Source organism: Budorcas taxicolor, chromosome 2 (assembly GCF_023091745.1).
Source record: "Budorcas taxicolor isolate Tak-1 chromosome 2, Takin1.1, whole genome shotgun sequence".
Taxonomy (NCBI): domain Eukaryota; kingdom Metazoa; phylum Chordata; class Mammalia; order Artiodactyla; family Bovidae; genus Budorcas; species Budorcas taxicolor.
Window position 1 is genome coordinate 21,554,316 of NC_068911.1, and position 24,556 is coordinate 21,578,871.

Genomic DNA, 24,556 nt, shown 5'->3' on the forward strand with positions numbered 1-24,556 from the left:
ACAAGATACTTCTCACCTCAGATCAGATGCTTGTCTCACAACCACTCAAAACAATAAAGACTGTTCTGATCTAGCACTTGCTAAGAACTGTTAAACTGTTTCACAGTGGGAACTCAGTATGGGGAGAATTACTAAATGAGTCTCTTCCTCCTCTGCAAATGCAGAGATGCACGAAAGTGCAGAATAGCTCATTTCCTCCCGAAAGAATCTTAGTGGATGATTTATGTGTCTCTTTGAAATTCATATTCAATGATCTGAGTAATGAGATTTTTTTTACATTGGAAAACCAATTAAACCACCCAGTGGTTAGAGACCATATGCTGTCAAATCTCTCTCTTCATATCATCTTCCATCTGTGAATCTGTTCCGTACCTCTGTATGTTCTATGAGGTTTCCACTGAGTAAAACAACAGGTAGAAGAGACGAGACTGTCTTGAGGTGGGGGTGGGGGAATGTGAGGTTTTTCTTTTTCTTTTTGCTTTTTGGTGTTTTCCAACCTTTCTACAGTGAGCATGGACTGCTTGTCTCCCCACATCTGTAATCCCCATCTCTTGAGCTCATAAGGACTTTGCCTGTGGGCATTCCATCGGCCAAGGTCAAATGACAATATATTTGCTTTTCTTGGGTATCCCAGAGCTCTCACTGGTCTTTGGGCATGTTTTATGGTAATATTTCAGTTAGGGCATTTCTGAGCAGGCCAGAAGTACAAGTTCAAGCCCCCATCCACTGTGAGGGTAAGGCCATCATCTAGAGAGACTTTCTTTTTCCACCCAGAGCTCAGGCCAAGAAAGACACTCTTCTTTGTACTTTTCCTGTGTTGGGGGCAGATTCATCCTCCATCAACTTTTTACTGAGGGAAAGCCCTTCAAGAGGATCTCGTTGCCCTGTGTAGATCCGAGGCTTTATCTCTCATCCCACATGGGCATCAAATCCTAAACCATACTACTATAGAAATGGCATCACCTGAAGCATCCTTGAAAGTCTGCATTTAGTTTCCACTTTGCTTCTGATCCCTAATAATTTCCTTATGACTCCAATTATGCATGTAAAAAGATACAAGTTCTATTTTGGATAGCATTTCTAGGTACTCTGTGTCAGTAGAGTATTTCAGTTAGCTAGACTAACATACTGTTAAGAGACAGAAAATGCATGCATGACTTTTGTGAAAGAAAATAAACTTTAGTTTTAATAATTAACACCCACGGGTTACCTGGGCAGCCTGAGAAGATGGTGAACGGTGGGACCACAGTTTCTGGGGGTAATACTGTGTTGTCAAGAATTTTGCAACAGTCTTTCAACACACACCGGCGCCCCTAAAATTAAAATCTTGTTAATAGGAAACAGACCAGGAAATGGGAATAAAAGTTGTCTTATCTGCTGTGTTATTGTTGTTTAGTTTCCAGTCATGTCTGACTCTTTGCAACCCCATGGACTGCAGCCCGTCAGGTTCCTCTGTCCATGGACCTCTCCAGGAAAGAATACTGAAGTAGGTTGCGGTTCCCTTCTCCAGGGGATCTTCCAACCAGGGGATCGAACTCAGGTCTTCTGGATTGCAGGCAGATTCTTTACTGTCTGAGCCATCAGGGAAGCCTATAATTGTCATGGTCAGGGACAAAAGGGTTGCCCACAATTCTCTACTGCCAATGGTACCTGACAAGCATGAGGGAGAAACGTTAGTGTGTGTGTGTGAGTCCTTTGTGTGTTTAAATTTGAAGTGGGGGTTGTACACTAGGGACAGTTCAGGCTACTTTAGGCATTTCAGACTATATGAAATTTGATCTTCAAGAATTCTGTTTAATTTTCTTTCTTTGCTTTTACTTAGTGGATATCTATTGTTATGCTTGTCCGACATCCATTTCCCTTTCTCCTTGTAACAGAACTTATATTTTCGTTGGATACCACCCCATCCCTATCTCAGTTCATGTGCTTCATCTCATCCTAAACTCTAAACCCCAAGCCTGGCCCAAGCCTGGTTTAGGGAATCAGTGTATGAACCGTGATGAATCTCAAAGTCAGGGCTTCTGCTGGGACTACCGGGAAAAGAAGCTCTTTCCAGTAAGGATTCTAGAGGATAGGACAGAATCTTGGACCAGCCCCTGGTTTCCATCACTAAAGGACCTGCCTGAGAGGCTTCCAGAGGAAGGAGATTAATTCACATGACATCAACTGAGATGTCAGTTGGAGCCATTTGTGTATAAAATCAGGATCTACTTCTGTGACTGTGGTCCATATTAGCCAGTACGTTTGTTTTGCACCTACCAGTTTAATGTTTGTTTTTTCTTTTTTTTAAAGGTTTATGATTATTATCCTCTTTTTTTAAAGATTTATTTATTTACTCGTTTATTTTTGTCTGCACTGGGTCTTTTTGCTGTGTGTGGGCGTTCTCTAGTTGCGGCGCATGGGCTTCTTACTGCAGGGGGTTCTCTTGTGTTGTGGAGCAGGGGCTCTGGGCACATGGGCTTCAGTAGCTGCGGCTCATGACTCTAGAGCACAGGCTCAGTAGTTGTGACCCGTGGGTTTAGTTGCCCTGCGGCATGTGGGATCTTCCCAGACCAGGGATCGAATCTGTGTCTCCTGCATTGGCAGGTGGATTCTTTACCACTGGACCACCAGGGAAGCCCCTGTTTGTTCTTTTGTAAACTCCAACTGGACAAGTCTTGGGAAATTCTTCTGGATATGAAGTTAACAGTTCACTTATTCTGCCATGGGTAAATGGTAGTTATTAGTTAGTCATTCAATTCTGCCATCACCCACAGCATTTTGGGGGCAAGAAATAAGGTTTGGGAGAGTCATGTGTTTCATGACTTAATGAAAAGGAGATGCTTCTGTATATGGTTAAAGTTATATCTCAGATGCCTTCCGCTTGGCATCTCCCTTAGCAAGAAAACCCACAGATATGCAGATGATATTACTCTAATGGCAGAAAGCGAAGAGGAACTAAAGAGCCTCTTGATGAGGGTGAAGGAGGAGAGTGAAAAACCTGGCCTAAAACCCAATATTAAAAACCTAAGATCATGGCATCTGGTCCCGATACTTCATGGCAAACAGAAGGGGAAAAGGTGGAAGCAGTGACAGATTTCCTCTTCTTGGGCTCTAAAATCATGCGGTTGGTGACTGCAGCCATGAAATTAGAAAGACTGCTTCTTGGCAGCAAAGCTATAACAAACCTAGACAGTGTGTTTAAAAAGCAAAGACATCACTGCTGACAAAGGTCCATTTAGTCAAGGCTATGGTCTTTACAGCAGTCATGTACGGATGTGAGAGCTGGACAATAAAGAAGGCAGAGCGCCAAAGAATTGATGCTTTTGAACTGCGGTACTAGAGAAGACTCTTGAGAGTCCCTTGGAAAGCAAGGAAATCAAACCAGTCAATCTTAAAGGAACTCATTCCTGAATATTCATTGGAAGGACTGATGCTGAAGCTGAAGCTCCAATATTTCAGCCACCTGATGTGAACAGCTGACTCATTGGAAAAGACCCTGATGCTGGGAAAGATTGAAGGCAGAAAGAGAAGAGGGTGACAGACAGTGAGATTGTTGGATGGCATCACAGATTCAATGGACATGAACTTGGGCAAACTCAGATGGTGAGGGACAGGGAAGCCGGCGTACTGCAGTCCATGGTTTTGGGAAGAGTCAGACACAACTTGGCAACTGAACAACAACGTGTCTCAGATGACTTGCTGAGTAAATTAAAGTCTTGGTCTTTACCAGTTGCATTTACATCATCCAAGCCTATAGTTCACTCGTGTTCTGGTCAGAATATCAGATAAAACATACTGGGCTGAGGACGTGGAACACATGAAACAAATACCAAGATAATGCTAACCCATCTAGATCTCAGACTTTACCAAAGAATAGGAAACATACTTTGATTTCATGCTGTTCAAAATTTCCCCCAATATTAAACACCTAAATCATATGCATGTCCAAGAGCTCCTGGGTAGACTGCCCAATGAATTTTTTAAAAAGCTTATACCTCTAAGGTCTGAATTTCTTCAGGGGCTAACTAAGTTGTCTCCAGCTGGGTGGATAACAGCCAAGTTGGGCAATATCTTTAGGTCAGAAGCAAGTTATGACTGCATATCTTCACTTCTCCTTAGAAAACTCTCTTCCATGAATCATGGGTTATTGGCAATATCAAAAATGGAGCAGATGGCCAGCTCCCCTGGTGACTCCCAGATTAACTCAAAGATTCCCTAAGATGCCGAGGCTCCTAAAAACCCAGACCAAGCACACGGGGCACTGAGCAAAAGGAAACAAGGTGCTGCATATGGCAGGATACACTCACAGGGATCCCCAGACAAAGGGCCCTGGAAAAGAAGAGCAGTGGAGATGAGCTTTCCCACTGTCTACCCTGGTTACCAAACAGCCTGAGGGCACCTGCTTGTCTAGTTAGCCACTCTGCCCGCTCAGAGAAACGTGCTCATTTGGGTTTCAGAGAATTCTGGGTAAACTGATCAATTCCACAGCAGCACAATAAAAAATGCAGGTACTTCTTAGGCGGGAATGAGTTGACAATAGCTGAGGAGGTAAAGAGCTGTAACTGCTTCTTTATTCTTTCCTGGAGAACTTTTCAAGAAGGAGTTAAGAACTACATGTTGCTGGTATTACACCTACCCTTATCTCCCTTTTTTTTGCTGTTTTCTTTTTTCTTCCTTTTTTTCTTTTTTTTTTGGTTGCAATGCATGGCATGTGGGATCTTGGTTTTCTGACCAGGGATCAAACTCGTGCCCCCTGCATTGGGAGTGTGGAGTCTTAACCACTGGACTATCAGGGAAGTCCCGTATCTCTTTATCCAACTTATTTAGCAAATTTCTTCCATCCTGTGAAACAGCATGTAAAACCAAGCCTGCCAGAATGCTATTAAGATTAAAGATAAATGTAAAGCTCAAGGCATGATAACAGTTGACCCATAATGCCTGTTAGGCTTTTCCTGAAGACTTTTGGGCAATTTTGATTAACACTCATACCTTCCCATATCCAAGCAGAAGCTACAGTACTACATGAGATGCTACAGGAAAGATCTGTGTGTCATGGGGACAGCTGGACTCTAGAGTTCCTACTAGCTTTGAGATTCTCAAAGCATCTTTCTCCTGAGAATTTGTAAAGGCTCAGCAAATAAGTACAGCCAGTGCCAAACAATGACAATACCAGGAGTTGATGCACTGAAAAGTGATACAAAAAGCAGATGCTGAACAACAGGACTAGAATTTCCTCAGCATTGGGAATAGCATTTGGTTATTAACTATTCAGACAACTGGCTCTGGACCTAAAGGACTAGGCTACTATGCTGATGTCTTCCCATTACTGAGGAAAATATCAGAAAAATTCAGCTGTGGCTTGGAAAGCCTGCTCTAATCAAGCAGTTAGTGAGGAAAGAGGATGGATTTCACTGTCTTCTCCCTCTCCTCAACATCAGGCTGAACCAAAGACATTCTGTCTCTAATACATATTAAGGAACTCCTCCAGAGAATATTTGGCAGAACAACTGCTCCCCTTGATTCTGAGTAGTAAGTCAGACTGGAATGTCTTCTCAGCAATGTGGCTCTCTGCACTGTCCACCTCTGCAGCAGCCTCATGGCTCCTGGAAAGTGACTGCATGGTTTCTGCAGATTTTCTGATACTTTAGGCTCTGAGTCTTATCCAGAGCAGAGAGCTGACTTTGTGTTAATAGGAGCAGCCATTTAAAAACAGGAAAGGGGTCTTGGCTTTCCCAGAATCTGACGGACAAATATAAAATGTAGGAAATATTTTCCCTGAAAATTTAGGGAGTTTGCCTCTGATCATTCTCACTCAGGATGGACTCAGAAATCCTAACTGAAATCAACCTCTTCATCTAAGAAATGTCAAGAAATTCAGCCTTGGAAAGCTTTGGCTGGATTAATGTTTGGCATTAACAAACTAATGCCACGGTGCCTGTAGACCTGTGTCCTACAGGTTCTGCTGAGTGAGAGGCCCACTAGCACCTGGCAGGCCCAGCATCTTGAACTACGTGCAGCTCCTTTACAGTCATGCTCTTGGTGAGTGTGACCCTTACACGTGCCAATCTCTCCCCTGAAACACTCTCTCTCCTCTTGTCTATAAGCCAGCTTTGACTTACCCTTCAAGATCCCCTCACCCCACCAGACTGTAAGATTCTTAAGGTGAGGTGTGACAGGTAGGCCACATAGTGGCATGGCTATTCACACCACCAGGGTTCAAATTCCAACTCTAGCATTTACTAGCCTTGTCAAATCCCCAATATCAAAGGTCTTCAGTCTCCTCACATGAAAATAGGGATAATTACAGTCTATCATCCTCGGATGGTTGTGACAATTAAATGGAATAACCAAAGAGTTTAACATCATATAGAAAAGATTCCATAAAGGTTAGCCATGATTACTAGTGCCTAGGAAGAATTCCAAATTTAACAACAATTCTGGCAAACTACTAGACCAGAAAAAACTTCTACCCTGCTTGATGACAGAAGCAAAGGCCCACTGATGGGAGGGATAGGAGCTCAAAGGGGAGTGAGGCTGCTCAGCCAGCCAAGTCAGCATACTCACAATCACACAGTTCTTGCCAACGTGAACGTAAGAGCCAATCTGAGCTGCGTTGACCACACAATCTTCCTCAATAAAGACGTGGTCCCCAATATGTAAAGGAAAAAATGCAACGCTACAGAAGAAAAAGAAGAGAACAAAGAACAGTCAAGGTGATGTAGCTCTGGTCAAGGTTTATAAAACTAAAGATCACAACTGCAACACCATCTTGTCTTAATAAGACTGCTCCTAGCAAGGGAAGAATCCTCACACTTGAGGAATTCTGTAACATTGAAGAAGATGCATGTGACTATTAAACCGAAATCAGAAATATTAGACTACAGAAATGTGCAAGGAAATAGCAAAAGAGCAAGGGCAAGACCTTCAAAGTTAGAAAAGCTAGCATCAAATAAAAACAAATGAATGTTTTGCTCATTCCAGCCTCCTCTGAAAGTGCCCACAGATCATATTTTCATTAATCTGCTCTATAATGCTTCAGGGGACTGATGTAATGTTCATGAGATATAATTCCCAACATGCTGAAAATTTATATATTGTCTGGTTTTACTGGGTGTCTGGTTTTACTGCCTGACTCTACGCTAGGAACTGGGGAATACAATAGCAAGCAAAAGGGACTTGACCCTGCCCATGGGAGAAGAGAGATTAAATAAATGATTAAATAAGTAATTAGTTACAACTGTGATAAGTGCTACAGAGGAAAAATAACACATCATGAGGGCATGACAAAGAGACTTTATTCAGACTGGTGGTTTGGTAAAAGCTTACTTGAAAGTGACATTTAAGCCAAGACTTAAGGAGTTAGTAGGGTTTCTCTAGACTTGTGACATCATTCCCATTCTCCAAGACTCCTCAGATATAACTGACAGTGGTCTGTGATCATACTTCCAAGAAATTTCAGTACTTGGGATGTAAAATATTTGGACTAGAACTAATACAAAGCAGCTGGATACTCACTGGCTCTTTCCAGTCCTGTGTTCTGTTTTGTCAGGAATATTTTAGCAGAGATGATACCTGTCTTCCACACACCTATAACTTATTTAAATCTCCCTTAATTTATTTGCATTTTTAGTCTAGACCCCTTGGGTAACAATGGATTCCTTAATTTTATCATAGTCTATAGCAGGCTGTCAACTCTTCAATTTTAAACTGAAAATTCAAAACTCTTTACTCTTATCTGGTTCTGGTATAGAGACATACAGGGGAGGAAATCGACATTCACCTTCTATGCATGTGTTGCTATTTACACTTCCATATTTCTGTATTTCTCATGAGGACTACTTTTAAACTTTTTATTTTATATTGGAATATAGACAATTAACAGTTTTGTGATAGTTTCAGGTGGACAACAAAGGGACTCCACCATACACATACATGTATCCATTCTTCCCCTAAACTCCCCTCCCATCCAGGCTGCTACATGTATACTGTTCTTATTTATACATCCCTCCATTCACTGAAAAGACTGTTCATTTTCAGTCTTCTGCCTGGACCATATCCAGCCCAATAATGCCTTTATCAGGAGGTGGAGTCAACAATTCTAGCAGAGCATCAGTTACTGTAAGAAATCATGAAAAGGTTTTCTGGCTCCCCCTCAAGCACCTTCTGAACTAATGAGCAAATATTTTCATTTGAATTTCATATGATATACAATGACTCTCTGCTCCAATTCTTGTATGTAATGAAATCCTGGAGTCCAGCATCACTACAAGAAATGCAGACAATTCCTGCATGATATACATCCAAGTATTATTGTCTGAAGGAACTGCCCTCTTCTGTTCCTCCCTAACCATGTTCATACCCCAGGGTCAGCAGTACTCCAGTACACAGTGGCTATCCTGTTGCAGCATTATATTCTATAGTAGCTGTTTATTCAATCATTTTTACCACATGGTGGTGGTGATTGCTGTTGTTTTAACTGAGGTATAGCTAATTTTATGCAAGTTTCAGGCATACAACATAGTAGTTCATTATTTTAGAGGTTTATAAAATATTAGCTATATTCCCTGAGCTGTATAATATATCCTTGTTGCTTATTTATTTTATATGCAGTGGTCTGTACTTAATCCCCATCCCCTATCTCACCCCTCACCCTCCCACTGGTAACCACTAGATTGTTCTATACACCTGTGAATCTCTCTTTCTTGTTACATTCATTTGTTTGTTTTATTTCTAACACTAGGTTTTGAGACCCCATTTTATCCATATTTTATATGCCCAGATTATAACCTAGTGACTGGCATAAGGAAAACACTCAATAAACGATTGTTGAATTATTGGATGGAAGCAGTTGGTGCCATGGGAAGGAGCCAGGAGGGCAAGCAGAGAGGGAAGCAAAGAGGATACTCCACATCAAGCATAGCGGGCAGTCTCCCTGCCCTGTCAGATGTTTCTCTGACAAGCCTTATTCCCACTGAGAGATCAGTCGGCCTGACTTGACCATACCCTCTGGGTCAAAGCTGTTTGTAGACTAGGGGTGGGCACCTAACTGCAAACTAAGCCAATCAGATTCACTCTAACCAAGATTTTGTTAATAGGACAATTTAAAATCTCTGATAGGTATTTAGGCTATAAGCCTAAATGAAAATGTGATGTAATTAAAGGGCTGAGGCAGCGAAGTTGGCTCCAGGAGAAAAGTGGGAAGATACAGCAGGAAGAAAAAAGAGGGAAGAAGAAGTACAGAGAGAAGGACAGATAAAAACTGTCTCAGTGGCAGAGTAGCAGACAGACAGAATGTGGTCTTAATTTTGGCAAGCTGTCCAGCTCCAGGTTCCAGTCCCTGTGAAACCTGGCCCCCTTTTTTCACCCTGAAATTCCATCAAATATGCCTGTGTCTGTTTAATCAGAATCCCCCCTGGCCCCCACCCCTGGTTTTGCCAGCTTAAGTGAATTGTTTCTGGCAACTAACCACCAACTAGACTAAGAGAACCACCACCAATTGTGCTCATTATGGCGTGTTCTCACTCAGTGTTCCAAACAAAAGTACAGACCTGCTCCTTTTCCCATGACTCAACACATGGATTTCACCACCAGAAGCAGCATCTTGCCCAAGACCGAAACAAATGATTAAATTACATACCCTTTGCTGAATTTCTTGAATGGTGGCCTTATGACACTCCGACTTTTTACCACACAATGACGTCCAACTCTAACATTTGCCAGATCGCCTCGGATAATACAGTCGTTCATCACAATGGTCTATAAAACAAAGCAGCACATTTTTAAATTTCATTTTAATTGGAGGATAATCACTTTACCATAATGTGTTGGTTTCTACTGTACAACAACGTGAATCAGCTGTAAGGATACATACATTCCTTCCCTCTCGAGCCTCCCTGCCGTGCTCACAATCGTACCTCTCCAGGTCATCACGGAGCACCGAGCTGAGCTCCCTGTGTTATAGAGCAGTTTCCCGCTAGCCGTTTATTTTACAGATTGTGGTGTACTGTATGTCAATGCTACTCTTCCAATTTATCTCATCCTCTCCTTCCCCCATGTCTACAAGTCTGTTCTCTACATCTGCGTCTCTATTCCTACCCTGCAGATAGACTCATTACTACCATTTTTCTAAAGTCCATATATATACGTTAATATATGCTATTGTTTTTTCTCTTTCTGACTTACTTCACTCTGTATGACAGAATCTAGGTTCATCCATCTCACAACAACTGACTCAATTTTGCTCCTTTTTATAGCTGAGTAATATTTCATTGTATAAGTATATACCACAACTTTTTAATCCATTCATCTGTTGATGGACATCCAGGTTGCTTCCATGTCCTGGCTATTGTAAACAGTGCTACAATGAAAACTGGGATACATGTGCCTTTTTGAACTATGGTTTTCTCAAGGTATATGCCCAAGTGGGATTGTTGGGTCACATGACAGTTTTATTCCTAGTTTTTAAAGGAACTTCCATGTTGTTCTCCATAGTGGCTGTATCATTTTATTTTCCCACCAACAGTGCAAGAGGGATTCCTTTTTCCCACATCCTTTCCAACATTTATTGTTTGTAGATTTTTGGATGATGGCCATTCTGACTGGTGTAAGGTGATACTTCAATGTTGTTTTGATTTGCAGTTCTCTAATAATGAATGGTTTGCTTGGAAACGAACAGAGATCATTCTGTCGTTTTTGAGACTGCCTTCAAGCACTGCATTTCAGACTCTTTTGTTGACTATGAGGGGGGTAATCCATTTCTTCTAAGGGATTCTTGCCCATAGTAGTAGATATAATGGTCATCTGAATTAAATTCGCCAATTCCTACTCATTTCAGTTCAGTGATTCCTAAAATGTCGGTGTTCACTCGCCATCTCCCACTTGACCAATTTACCTTGATTCATGGACCTAACATTCTAAGTTCCTATGCAATGTTTTCTTTACAGCACTGGACTTCACTTTCAGCACCAGGCCCATCCCCATCTTAGCACTGTTTCCACTTTGGCCCAGCCCCTTCATTCTTTATAGAGCTGTTCCTCTGTTCTTCCCTAGTAGCACACTGGACATCTACCAACCTGGGGAGTTCATCTTCTGGTGTCATATCTTTTTGCCTTTTCATTGTGTTTACATTCAGCATCACAGTAATCCAAGTCTATGCTCCATCACTAATGCCAAAGAAGCTGAAGTTGAACAGTTCTATGAAGATCTACAACATCTTCTAGAACTAACACCAAAAAAAGATGTCCTTTTCATTATAGAGGACTGGAATGCAAAAGTAGGAAGCCAAGAGATACCTGGAGTAACAGGCAAGTTTGGCCTTGTAATACAAAATGAAGCAGGGCAACGGTTGACAGAGTTTTGCCAAGAGAATGCACTGCTCATAGCAAACACCCTCTTTCAACAATACAAGAGACGACTCTACACATGGACATCACGAGATGATGGTAAATACCAGTTAGACTGATTATATTCTTTGCAGCCGAAGATGGAGAAGCTCTGTACAGTCAGCAAAAACAAGTCAGGAGCTGACTGTGGCTCGGATCATCAGCTCCTTACTACAAAACTCAGGCTCAAGCTGAAGAAAATAGGGAAAACCACCAGGCCATTCAGGTATGACCTTTATCAAATTCCTTGTGATTATACAGTGGAGGTGATGAATAGATTCAAAGGATCAGATCTAGTAAACAGAGTGCCTGAAGAACTATGTATGGAGGTTTGTAACACTGTACAGGAGGTGGTGACCAAAACCATCCCCAAGAAAAAGAAATGCAAGAAGGCAAAGTGGTTGTCTGAGGAGGTCTTACAAATAGCTGACAAAAGAAGAGAGGCAAAAGAGAAAACGAAAAATATACCCAACTGAAGGCAGAGTTCCAGAGAATAGCAAGGAGAGATGAGAAAGCTTTCTTAAGCGAAGAGTGCAAAGAAATAGAGGAAAACAATAGAATGGGAAAGACTAGAGATCTCTTCAAAAAAACTGGAGATAACAATGGAATATTTCCTGCAAAGATGGGCACAATAAACAACAGAAATGGCAAAGACCTAACAAAAGCAGAAGAGATTAAGAACAGGGGGCAAGAATACACAGAAGAACTATACAAAAAAGGCCGTAGTGACCTGGATAATCATGATAGTGTGGTCACTCACCTAGAGCCAAACATCCTGGAGTGTGAAGTCAAGTGGGCCTTAGGAAGCATTAACTACCAACAAAGCTAGTGGAGGTGATGGAATTCCAGTTGAGCTATTTAAAATTCTAAAAGATGATGCTGTTAAAGTACTGCACTCAATATGTTAGCAAATTTGGAAAACTCAGCAGTGGCCACAGGACTGGAAAAGGTCCGTTTTCATTCCAATCTCAAAGAAAGGCAAAGCCAAAAAAAGTTCAAATTACCATACAATTGCATTCATTTTCACACGTCAGCAAGATTAGGCTCAAAATCCTTCAAGCTAGGCTTCAGCAGTACGCAAACCGAGAACTTCCAGGTGTTCAAGCTGGATTTAGAAAACACAGAACCATCAGAGATCAAATTTTCAACATCCATGGCTCATAGAAAAAGCAAGGGAATTCCAAAGAGCATCTACTTCTGCTTTATTGACTACACTAAAGCCTCTGACTATGTGGATCACAACAAACTCTGGAAAATTCTTCAAGAGATGGGAATATCAGACCACCTTACCTGCCTCCTGAGAAACCTGCATATAGGTCAAGAAGCAACAGTTGGATCTGGACATGGGACAAGACTGGTTCCAAAGTGGGAAAGGAGTACGTAAAGGCTGTATACTGTCACCCTGCTTATTTAACTTATATGCAGAGTACATCATGCGAAATGCCAGGCTGGATTACTCACAAGCTGGAATCAAGATTGCTGGGAGTAATATTAACAACCTAAGATATGCACTTGATACCACTTTAATGGCAGAAGACGAAGAGAAACTAAAGCACCTCTTGATGAAGGTGAAAGAGGAGTGCAAAAGCTGGCTTAAAACACAACATTTGAAAAAAGAGGATCATAGCATCTGGTCCATCACTTCATGGCAAATAGATGGGGGAAAAAGTGGCTTGGGCTCCAAAATTACTGTGGACAGTGAAACTAAAAGACACCTGCTCCTTGGAAAAAATCTATGACAAATCTAGACAGTGTATTAAAAAGCAGAGACATCACTTTGCCAACAAGATCTGTATAGTCAAATCTATGGTTTTTCTCGTAGTCATCTATGGATATGAGAGTTGGACCATAAAGAAGGCTGAGCACCAAAGAACTGATGTTTTTCAACTGTGATGTTGCAGAAGACTCTTGAGATTCAATTGGACAGCAAGGAGATCAAATCAGTCAATCCTGAAGGGAATAAATTCTGAGTATTTGTTGGAAGGACTGATGCTGAAGCCCCAGTCCTTTGGCCACCTGATGTGAACAGCAGACTCATTAGAAAAGACCCTTATGCTGGGAAGGACTGACAGCAAGAGGAGGAGGTGGCGACAGAGGATGAGATGGCTGGATGGCATCACTGACTCAACGGACATGAGTTTGAGCAAACTGAGGGAGAGAGTGACGGACAAAGAAGCCTGGCCATGTACAGTTCATGGGGTTGCAAAGAACTGGATACAACTTAGTGACTGAACAACAATAACAACAATAATGAGTGATGTTGAGCATCTCTCCTTCTGTTTGTTGGCCATCTGTGTGTCTTCTTTGCAGAAATGTCTGTTTAGGTCTTCCACCCCATTTTTTGATTGGGTTGTTTTTCTGACAGTGAGCTGCACGAGCTGATTGTATATTTTGGAAATCAATCTTCTGTCAGTTGCTTTGGTTGCAACTATTTTCTCCCATTCTGAGGGCTGTCTTTTTATCTTATTTATCATTTCCTTTGCTGTGCAGAAGCTTTTAAGTTTAATTAGGTCTCATTTGCTTATTTTTGTTTTTATTTCCATTACTCTAGGAGGGGGGTCAAAGAGGAAACAGAGCATATTTTACATAGCCTAAAACATAACAAAAAACAGTAGGAAACAAGACACTGAGAGTTATGTTATACTCTACTGAATCACATGTTCTGTCAAAAGGGAAAACTTTTTTAAGGTGAAGAGAATTGCCCTCATAATGTTGACTGTTTTTCCAAGATGTTCCCAGTACATCACAAGCTTTGCCCTTACAATTCCATGAATAGGAGTCAATGGATGGACAAACATTTGTTGAGAATACCTACAGCAGACCTGGTCTATGCACGTCTTCAGATGCACTCATTCCACCTGCCCTCCTGCCTTGGCTGGTTGCTCAGGAGACTCACAGCTGCCCCCACCTTTGTCTAATCTCCTAACACTACTCATTGCCTCCAGCTTCATGTTCCCAGGGTAAATCCACTGACGTTCTTTTTCCTTTCCCAATTTCTGGACTCAGATTAAATGCGTCACTTCAGGATGTGATACATGGCTTCCCTAGACATTGCCAGGAGGGGTTGCATAATGGGGGGATTACCCAAATTTTTGGTAAAAAGTAGGCATTCTTGAAGTGTCTGTTGAATAAATGAGGTTAAAAAGTGCATGAGAGGCTTCCTGGTGGTCCAGTGGTTAAGACTCCACCTTGAAGTACAAAGGACACCGGTTCATTCTCTGGTCCAGAAAGATCCCACATGCTGCAGAGCAACTAAGCCCATGTGACACAACTACTGAGCCAGCAGCACTCTAGAGTCCACAAGCCCACATGCCTAGAGCCTGTGCTCCGCAACTAAAGAAGCCACTGAAATGAGAAGCCTGCGTACCACAACTAGAAAGTACTCCCCACTCGTTACAACTAGAGAAAGCCTACGTCAGCAGAGAAGACTCACCACAACCAAAAAATAAAATAAATAAGTAAAAAATATAAAAAAAGTGCATGTGGCTGGGGTTGCAGCTGAGAAAGTAAGAAGGACCAGATCATGAGGAATTATGTACGCTGATTACAGAAGTTTAGACTTCTTTTCCATACAGGATATAAGCGATCAATGAAAGATTTTAAATGAAGGATTAGCACAACTGAATCTTCATTAGAAATATTACTCTGGAAGCAGAGCCAACTCATTGGAAAAGACCCTGGTGCTGGGAAAGATTGAAGGCAAAAGGAGAAGAGGGCAGGCGAGGATGAGAAGGTTGGATAGCAGCACCGATTCAATGTACATAAACTTGGATGAACTGGGAGATGGTTAGGGATAGGGAGGCCTGGCGTGCTGCAGTCCATGGGGTCGCAGAGTTGGATATGACTTAGCAACTGAACAACAACAACAAAATTATACTTGCAATTTGTTTTAAGATATTCCACTCCGAAACTGGTTTGAATTTGGCAGGTGAGTATAGAGATGAAGGAAGAATGCCAGAATACTGCTAACTGTAGAAGCCGGTGAATAAATACATAGGGACTCATTCTGTGTTTTCTCTACTGTCCTAAAGTTCCAAATAATACTGCTCATCTATACAAAGTAATGAGGGAGTTCCTTGGTGGACTAGTAGTTGGGATTCCAGGTATTCATTGCCGCGGCAATGAAAACAAGCCATATGGCACAGCAAAAAAAAAGGTTTAAAAAATAATGAACTATTGGTTGGCAAATAAGTTCATTTGGTTTCCCCATAGGATGTAACAGAAAAACCCAAATGAACTTGTTGGCCAACCCAATACTAATCCTTGAATATATCCAATGACATGGATAAATCTCAGAAACATTATGCTGAATGAAAGAAGCCTGACTCCCAAAATAGTACATGATTACAATTATAGGAAACTCTAGAAAATGCAAAACTAATCTATATTAGTTTTACACAGGTTACCCAGGTGGCTTGACTGCAGAGAGGCAGAAAAACTAGAGTGATGGGAATATTTTCTATCGTGACTGTGGTACTAGTTGCAGAGATGTCCACATCAGCCAAAACTCATCCAACTCATCCATATTTAAAATGGGTATATTTTATTGTACATAATATACCTGAATAAAAATTATTTTTTAATATTCCATTATAAAATATTTAAAAGGAACAAAAAGAGATTCTATATGACTTGGTCATTGTTTAGATGTTGGGCAAGAAAAAGAGAATCTAGGATGAGGTGAGCAACTCTGGGGATGTGATCATAAATTCAACTTTGAAATGTGGAGTTTGAGGGTCCTGTGGGATGACCAACAGGCAGCTGTGGATAAAGGTCTGGGGCCCAAGACAGAAGGTCAGGGTAGAGAGGCAGATGGTGTATTCACCTCAAATATATGTGAATTTAGACAGATCACTGGCCAGACACCAGGCTCTGAGAAGATACTAAAAAAGAAGTGCACTCACACCTGAAAGAGCTGACCCATCTGACCTGCATGTGTTCGGCCTATAAAACCCCTACTGGCAAAAAGAAACTTTCACATCTGCTGCTGACTGTAAAGTATTACAGTTCCTCTTGGTTTTTGTTTCTTTTTGGCCGAGCCTCACAGCTTGTGGGATATTAGTTCCCAGACCATGTGCTGAACCCTGGCCCCAGTAGTGAAAACACTGAGTACGAACCACTGGTCCCCTCTTCATGGATCACTGCCTTGTCATGGTGAAGGGGCTTCTGTAACTCAATGAAGCAATGAGACATGCCATGTAGGGCCACCCAAGACAAAAGGGTCATAGTGGAGAGTTCTGACAAAATGTGATCCATCAGAGGGAATGGCAAACCATTCCAGTATACTTGCCGTTTATACCTCATGAACTGTCTAAAAAGACAAAAAGATGTAACACTGAAAGATAAGTCCCCCACACTGAAGGTGTCCAATTTGCTACTGGGGAAGAGTGGAAGACAACTACCAGAAATAATGAAGCTGCTGGGCCAAAGAGGAAACAATGCTCAGTTGTGGATGTGTCCGGTGATGAAAGCAATCCAATGCTGCAAAGAACAATACTGCATAGGAACCTGGAACATTAGGCCTATGAATCAAGGTAAATTGGACATGGTCAGGCAGGAGATGATAAGAATAAACATCGACATCTTAGGAATCAGTGAACTAAAATGGACTGGAAAGGGCGAATTTAATTCAGATGACCATTATATCTACTACTGTGGACAAGAATCCCTTAGAAAAAATGGAGTAGCCTTCATAATCAACAAGAGTCCAAAATGCAATACTTGGATGCAACCTCAAAAATGACAGAATGATCTTGGTTCATTTCCAAGGCAAGTCATTTAACATCACAGTAATTCAAATCTATGCCCCTACCACCAATGCCAAAGAACCTTAAGTTAATCAGTTCTATGAAGACCTCCTAGAACTAACATAAAAAAAAAAAAAGATGTTCTATTCATCAATGGGGATTGGGATGCAAAAATAGGAAGTCAAGAGATGCCCAGAGTAACAGGCAAGTTTGGCCTTGGAGAACAGAATGAAGCAGGGCAAAGATTAACTGAATTCTGCTAAGAGAACGCATTGGTTATAGGAAGCAACCTTATCCAACAATACAAGAGATGACTTTACACATGGATATCACCAAATGGTCAATACCAAAATCAAAGTGATTACGTTTTTTTGTAGCCAAAGGTGGAGAAACTATATAAGTCAGCAAAAACAAGACCTAGAGCTGACTGTGGCTCAGATCATCAGCTTCTCACAGCAAAATTCAGGTTTAAACTAAAGAGAGAGGGGAAAACCACTAGGCCAGCCAGGTATGACTTAAATCAAATCCCCTAGGAATATGCAGTGAAGGTGACAAACAGATTCAAGGGATTAGATCTAGGAAACAGTGTGCCTGAAGGACTACGGACAGAAGTCTGCAATATTGTACAGGAGGCAGCAAACAAAACCATCCCAAAGGAAAAAAAAAACAAGAAGGCAAAGAGGTTATCTGAGGAGGCTTTACAAATAGCTGAAGAAAGAAGTGAAAAGCAAGGGAGGAAGGGAAAGGCACATCCAATTAAACACAGAGTTCCAAAGAATAACAAGGAGAGACAAGAAGGCCTTCTTCAATGAACTGTGCATAAAAACAAGAGGAAAACAACTGAAGGGGAAAGACTAGCGATCTCCTCAGGAAAATCAGAAATATCAAGGGACTATTTTGCCCAACGACGGGCACAATAAATGACAGAAATGGTAGAGACCTAGTAGATGCTGAAGAGATCAAGAACAGATGGAAAGAATACATGGAAGAACTGTACAAAAAAGATCTTAATGAACCTGATAACTACGATGATGTGCTCAGTCACCCAGAGCCAGACATTCTAGAGAGTGAAGTCAAGCGGGCTTTAGGAAGCACTGCTGTTAATAAAGCTGTGGATATGATGGAATTGCAGTAGAGCTATTCAAAACCCTAAAGAATGATGATATCAAAGTGTCACAGTCAGTTCAGTTCAGTCGCTCAGTCGTGTCCGACTCTTTGCGACCCCATGAACTGCAGCACGCCAGGCCTCCCTGTCCATCACCGACTCCCAGAGTCCACCCAAACCCATGTCCATCAAGTCGGTGATGCCATCCAACCATCTCATCCTCTGTCGTCCCCTTCTCCTCCTGCCGTCAATCTTTCCCAGTATCAGGGTCTTTTCAAATGAGTCAGCTCTTCACGTCAGGTGGCCAAAGTATCCGAGTGTCAGCTTCAGCATCAGTCCTTCCAATGAATACCCAGGACTGATCTCCTTTAGGATGGACTGGTTGGATCTCCTTGCAGTCCAAGGGACTCTCAAGAGTCTTCTCCAACACCACAGTTCAAAAGCATCAATTCTTCGGCACTCAGCTTTCTTTATAGTTAAACTCTCACACCCACACATGACCACTGGAAAAACCATAGCCTTGACTAGACAGACCTTTGTTAACAAAGTAATGTCTCTGCTTTACAATATGCCACCTAGGTTGGTCGTAACTTTCCTTCCAAGTGCTGCACTCAATATGTCAGCAAATCTGGAAGACCCAGCAATGGCTACAGGACTGGAAAAGGTCAATCCTCATCCCAATTCCCAAAAAGGGTAGTACTAAAGAATGTTCTAACCATCGGACAATTGCACTCATCTCCTGCAACTTCCCTGGTGGCTAAGATGGTACAGCATCTGCCTACAATGTGGGAGACCTGGGTTCAATCCCTGGGTCAGGAAGATCTCCTGGAGAAAGAAATGGCAACCCACTCCAGTATCTTGCCTGGAAAATCCCATGGACGGAGGAGTCTGGTAGGTTATAGTCCATGGGGTCGCAAAGAGTCGGACATGACTGAGCAACTTCACTTTCACTTTCCCACAATAGTAAGGTCACACTTAAAACTGTGCCTGCCAGGCTTCAGCATCATGTGAACCAAGAACTTCCAGATGTTCAAATTGGGTTTAGAAAAGGCAGAGGAATCAGAGATCAAATTGCCAACATTCACTGGATCATTGAGAAAGCAAGGGAATTCCAGAGAAAACATCTACTGCTGTTTCATCAACTATGCTAAAGCCTTTAACTGTGCAGATCATAACAAACTGTGGAAAGCATGGGAATACCAGACCATCTTATCAGTCTCATGAAAAACCTGTATGCAGGTCAAGAAGCAACAGTTAGAACCCAATAAGGAACAAGTGACTGGTTCAGGACTGAGAAATGAGTACGACAGGGCTGTCTGCTGTCACCCTGTTTCTTTAACCTATACGCTGAACACACTATGAGAAATGCTGGGTTGGATGAGTAACAAGCTAGAAATAAGACTGCTGAGAGAAATATCAACAACCTCAGACATGTGGATGACACCACTCAATGGCAGAAAGTGAAGAGGCTAAAGAGCCTCTTGATGAGCGTGAAGGAGGAAAGTGAAAGAGCTGGCTTAAAGCTAAATATTAAAAAAAACTAAGATCATGGCATCTGGCCCCATTACTGCCTGACAAATAGAAAGTGAAAGTAGTGACAGATTTCCTCTTCTTGGGCTCCAAAATCACTGAGGATGGTGACTGAAATCAGAAGATGACCACTTCTCAGCAGGAAAGCTATGACAAACCTAGACAGTGTGTTGAAAAGCAAAGACATTACTCTGCCAACAAAGGTCCGTAGAGTCAAGGCTATGGTCTTTTGCAGTGGTCACGTATGGATGTGAGAGCTGGCCCGTAAAGAAGGCAGAGCACCAAAGAATTGATGCCTTTGAACTGTGGTGCTGGAGAAGACTCCTGAGAGTCCCTTGGATAGCAAGGAGACCAAACCAGTCAATCTTAAGGGAATTCAACCCTAAATACTCATGGGAAGGACTGAGGCCGAAGCTAAAGCTCCAGTATTTTGGCCACCTGATGCGAATGCTGACTCACTGGAAAAGTCCCTGATGCTGGGAAAGATTGAAGGCAGGAGAAGAGGGTGCCAGAGGATGAGATGGCTGGATGGCATCACTGATGCAATGGTCATGAACTTGGACAAACTTCAGGAGACAGTGAGGGACAGGGGGATCTGGAGTGCTACAGTCTAGGGGTCACAAAGAGTCAAACACAATGGGGCGACTGAACAACAACCACCACCACCACTCGTCTGCTAGGAATTCCTCTCTTGGTTTTAAAAGCTATCTTCTTTTTTTTTTTTTTTTTAAAAAGCTATCTTCTTCAACCTTAGAGAGATGTCTATTTCTAGTACATAATTCTCTCATCTAAGATTTTTAATTTACTTCAATCATTGTTTTCTGCTTGTGTTTCCATCTACAATCAGAGAAAATGACTTCTTTTTCTTTTAGAAGGAAACAGAATATCAAGAGTTCTGAGTATCTGGTAATGGCTGTTATTGTTTCAGTGCATTTTAAATAAAGACAACAATCTTAATTTGGAAATAAAGAAAATTCATATAAGACCCTCAGTCAGCCTAAATTATATTTGCAATGAAGAAGCAAACACAAAAAAAACATAAGAAGGAAATGATATCACAGATGGTCAAAGAGATTAAGCAAGAGGAATTCAAATTCTGGCTCCTATCTCAGAAGAATGGAGCTAAAGAGAAGTCAGATGAAAAATACGGGCAACAGCATGTTAACATGAAAGGAAATGTCTTAAAAGACCTTAAAGGGAGGAAAACAGTGCTAAAGCAGGGTTCACTGAACTCAACAAGGACAAGGCAGAGGTGGCAAGTTGGAGATCTAAGGGTTGCACCTAGAAACCATTTTATTTAGCCCTTCAGTCATTTTTATCATTTAAGTTATAGGCTATTTAAATAGTAGGGTATTTTACATTTTTTTAAAAATCCAGACTTCCAGTTTGGGACAGTTAGAAGCTCTGGAAGTATATGTCTGCATTCCCATGTGGCAACAACAATCCACTTGAGCTTAGCTAGGTCCTGTATTCTCCAATTCACCAGGCCCCATCACTCTCTCTGGTTTATACTAGTCCTCTTTACTCATCTAAACCCTATTTCTCCCTGCAGGCACTGTGACACCTGATATAAAGGCTTAGGAAAACAGAAAGTTCTGAAAGGGACAGGGGCTGGGGAAAAACAAAACAAAACAGATTGTTCATAATAACAAAAAGCTGGAAACAAAATAACTATCCACCCATAGAAGAGGGGATAAATGGAATTGTACACAACAGTGAAAATGCATAAATCCCAATGAATCTTAGAAACAGGAGTTGAGAACAATGTTACTTAGTAAGTGTAATGTATGTCTCCTATTGTCATCATTACAATAATTGAGTGTAATAATAGAAAGTCACAGAAAACCAAGTAAAGCTGAACAAAATATATTATTTAGAAATACCTATGTATATGGTGGGGCTTCCCAGGTGGTGCTAGTAGTAAAGAACCCAGCTGCCAATGCAGGAGACATAAGAGATGCAGGTTTGATCCCTGGGTCACGAAGATCCCGGGAGGGATCACTCCAGTATTCTTGCCTGGAGAATCCCATGGACAGAGGAGCCAGGTGTGCTACAGTCCATAGTGTCACAAAGAGTTGGACACGACTAAAGCGACTTAGCACACGTGCATGCATGTATATGGTTAAAAAAAAAAAGTTTTTGAAAAATAAAGAATTTATAAGACAAAAAATTCAGAATAGCACTATTCTTGAAAGGAGGAAAGAAATAAGAGAGAAACTTCAGGTTGTACTGTATTATTATGCATTGATTATGTTCCAGTTATTCAGCTGGGTGGTGGGTTCATGGTGTTGATGCAATTTTTATGCTTCGTAACATATGTATCGCACATTAGTCTCCTGTGTGCGCCAAATATTGCCAAAGAAAACACTTTTCAAGAAAGAAATACAAGATCCCAGATAACTAAAACAATCTTGAAAGGAGGACTCATCTTTCCTGATTATAAAATTTTCTACAAGGCTACAGTAATGATTAAGTACAGATGATTTCCTACAAGGATGACTAGACCATTCAAAGGGGAAAGAACAATCTCTTCAACAAATGGTGCTGGGACAAGCAAATTTCCTCACACCAAGACTTAATTAAATAGGATCCTAACTTTACATTATATGCAAAAATTAACTTAATTAAGTTTAATTCAAACAAAAAATTAGCTTAAAATGAATCGACGACTATTTCAATAAAAGTGTTAAAATCACAAACTCTTAGAAAAAACCACAGGAGTAAATCTTCATGATCTTGGGTTTGGTAAGGATTTTTAGACATATGACATCAAAAACTTAAGCAACAAAAGAAAAAACAGATAACTGGACTTCATCAAAATTAAAAACTCTTGTGCATCAAAGAACATTATCAAGAAAGTAAAGACAATCTACAGAATGGTAGAAAATATTTGCAATCATAAATCTGACAAAGATTTATTATGGAGAACATATAAAGAAATACAACTCAACAATAAAAAGGCAACACGGTTTTAAAATGGTCAAAGGACTGAATAGACTTTTGCCCTCAGATGTGCAAACGGCCAATCAGATGAAAGATGCACATCATCATTAGACATTAGGAAAATGCAAACCACACTACTGTATACAAAAGATAACTAATAAGAACCTACTATATAGCACAGGGAACTCTATTCAGTGCTCTGTAATGACCTATACAGGAATGGAGTCTAGAAGAAAATGGATATATGTATACGTATGACTGATTCACTTTGATGTACAGCATAAATTAGTACATTGTAAATCAATGATACTCCAACAAAAAATGAATTTTAAAAAAACACAATGAAATACCTTTCATACTCACATTCAAGAAAAAGAGAAAATAACATGTTTGTGAGGATATGGAGAAATTGGTACTCTCTTGCATTGCCATGGGACTGTAAAATGGTGCAACTTGACAGTTCTTCAGAAAGCTAAAAAATGGAACTACCATATGACCCAGCCACCTCACCTCTAAGTATATACAAAAATAATTGAAAACAGCAACTCAAATAGATCTTTGCATGCCAATGTTCATGGCAGCATTACTCAAAAAAGCAGAATGGGAGAAACAATCCAAACGTTTATCAACAGATGAATAGATAAAATGTACATAGACACAATGGAATATTATTCAGTTATCAAAGGAATAAAATTCTTATACATGCTAAAACACGGATGTGTCTTTAAAATATAGTACTAAGTGCAATAAGCCAGCCCAAAGAATGACAAGCATTATATAATTCCACTTAAATGACGTATCTAGAATAGGCACATTCATAGAGACAGAAAGTGGGTTGAGGTTACCAGGGCCTGGGAGAAGGGAACAGGAGCTGTTCCTTACAGAGTTTTTCTTCGGGTGATGAAAAAATTCTAGAAATAGATGTAGTGGTGATGACTGCACAACACTGTGACTGTAATTAATGTCAATGAATTGTATACTTAAACTCCACATGCTTGCTAATGAGTCAGATGGAGTTGACTCAATTTTCCAATTTGGTGCAGAAACAGTGCCTCTATAATTATTAATTATATTTAACTACCAAACTATATTTCCATTAAATCTCATGGTATAGAGACAGTAATAGAGACAGTAATTGTGTCTCTACTGCAAATATCTGTGATCTTCTGACTACAGTGATATTATTTTACCTCTAGAAGTTAGAGATTTAATATTTCAAGGAAAATTGAGTGTTCCTAATAGCAGGAAGAAACTATGGACTTCAGTTTTTGTCAAGATCAAATATACCTTGATATTTCTTCTGGTTCTTAAGTGTTCTAAGCCTTTCACATTCCATTTTTCAAAAGGATTTCATATTTCAGTTATCTTTCCTAATTCTCACATTAAGAGTTTTGATTAATAATGAACCATTAATTAGTAAATGGATAATTATATCAGTATCACTTTAGTTTTTACACTAAAATTTATGTTTTGTGTCCTGTAACGTAGAACACACAATACTATATAATAATTTCAGTTCTGGGTGCCATCATATTTTGTTCCTGGAATAACAGGAAAAAGGCTTTCTGCTGCCTCCCTTTACTGAATCGTTTTTTGTATCCAATAAATCCAATTTGGAGAATTCCTTTTAAAACAGAATTTTAGAATGTACATCAGTAAATAGGAGACATGGCAACATTTCATCTGCCTTGCTGATTTGATAGTGAGTGGAAAGAAAACAGAAATATGCATCTTGGAGCTGACTCTGTCCCTTACCTTGCCATTAAGAACAATGTTCTGACTTCCACACAATACAGACTGGCGACTAACTTTGTTCCCAGATGCCTGAAAGAAAACAGAGGTGAGCAAAATCAGTGGATTCTAGGCTA

General features: G+C 40.7%; 1 protein-coding gene across 1 annotated transcript in view; it reads right to left on the minus strand.

Moving 5' to 3' along the window:
- The window catches only part of DCTN5 (dynactin subunit 5), a 28,648-nt gene that overhangs the window by 3,242 nt on the left and 850 nt on the right, over window positions 1-24,556 (minus strand). The window contains exons 2-5 of the mRNA XM_052655002.1: window positions 24,444-24,512; window positions 9,620-9,738; window positions 6,547-6,658; window positions 1,211-1,313 (exon numbers count right to left, since the gene is read on the minus strand). Coding sequence (XP_052510962.1) covers window positions 1,211-1,313; window positions 6,547-6,658; window positions 9,620-9,738; window positions 24,444-24,512 — 403 coding nt within the window. The remainder of the gene's footprint in view (window positions 1-1,210; window positions 1,314-6,546; window positions 6,659-9,619; window positions 9,739-24,443; window positions 24,513-24,556) is intronic.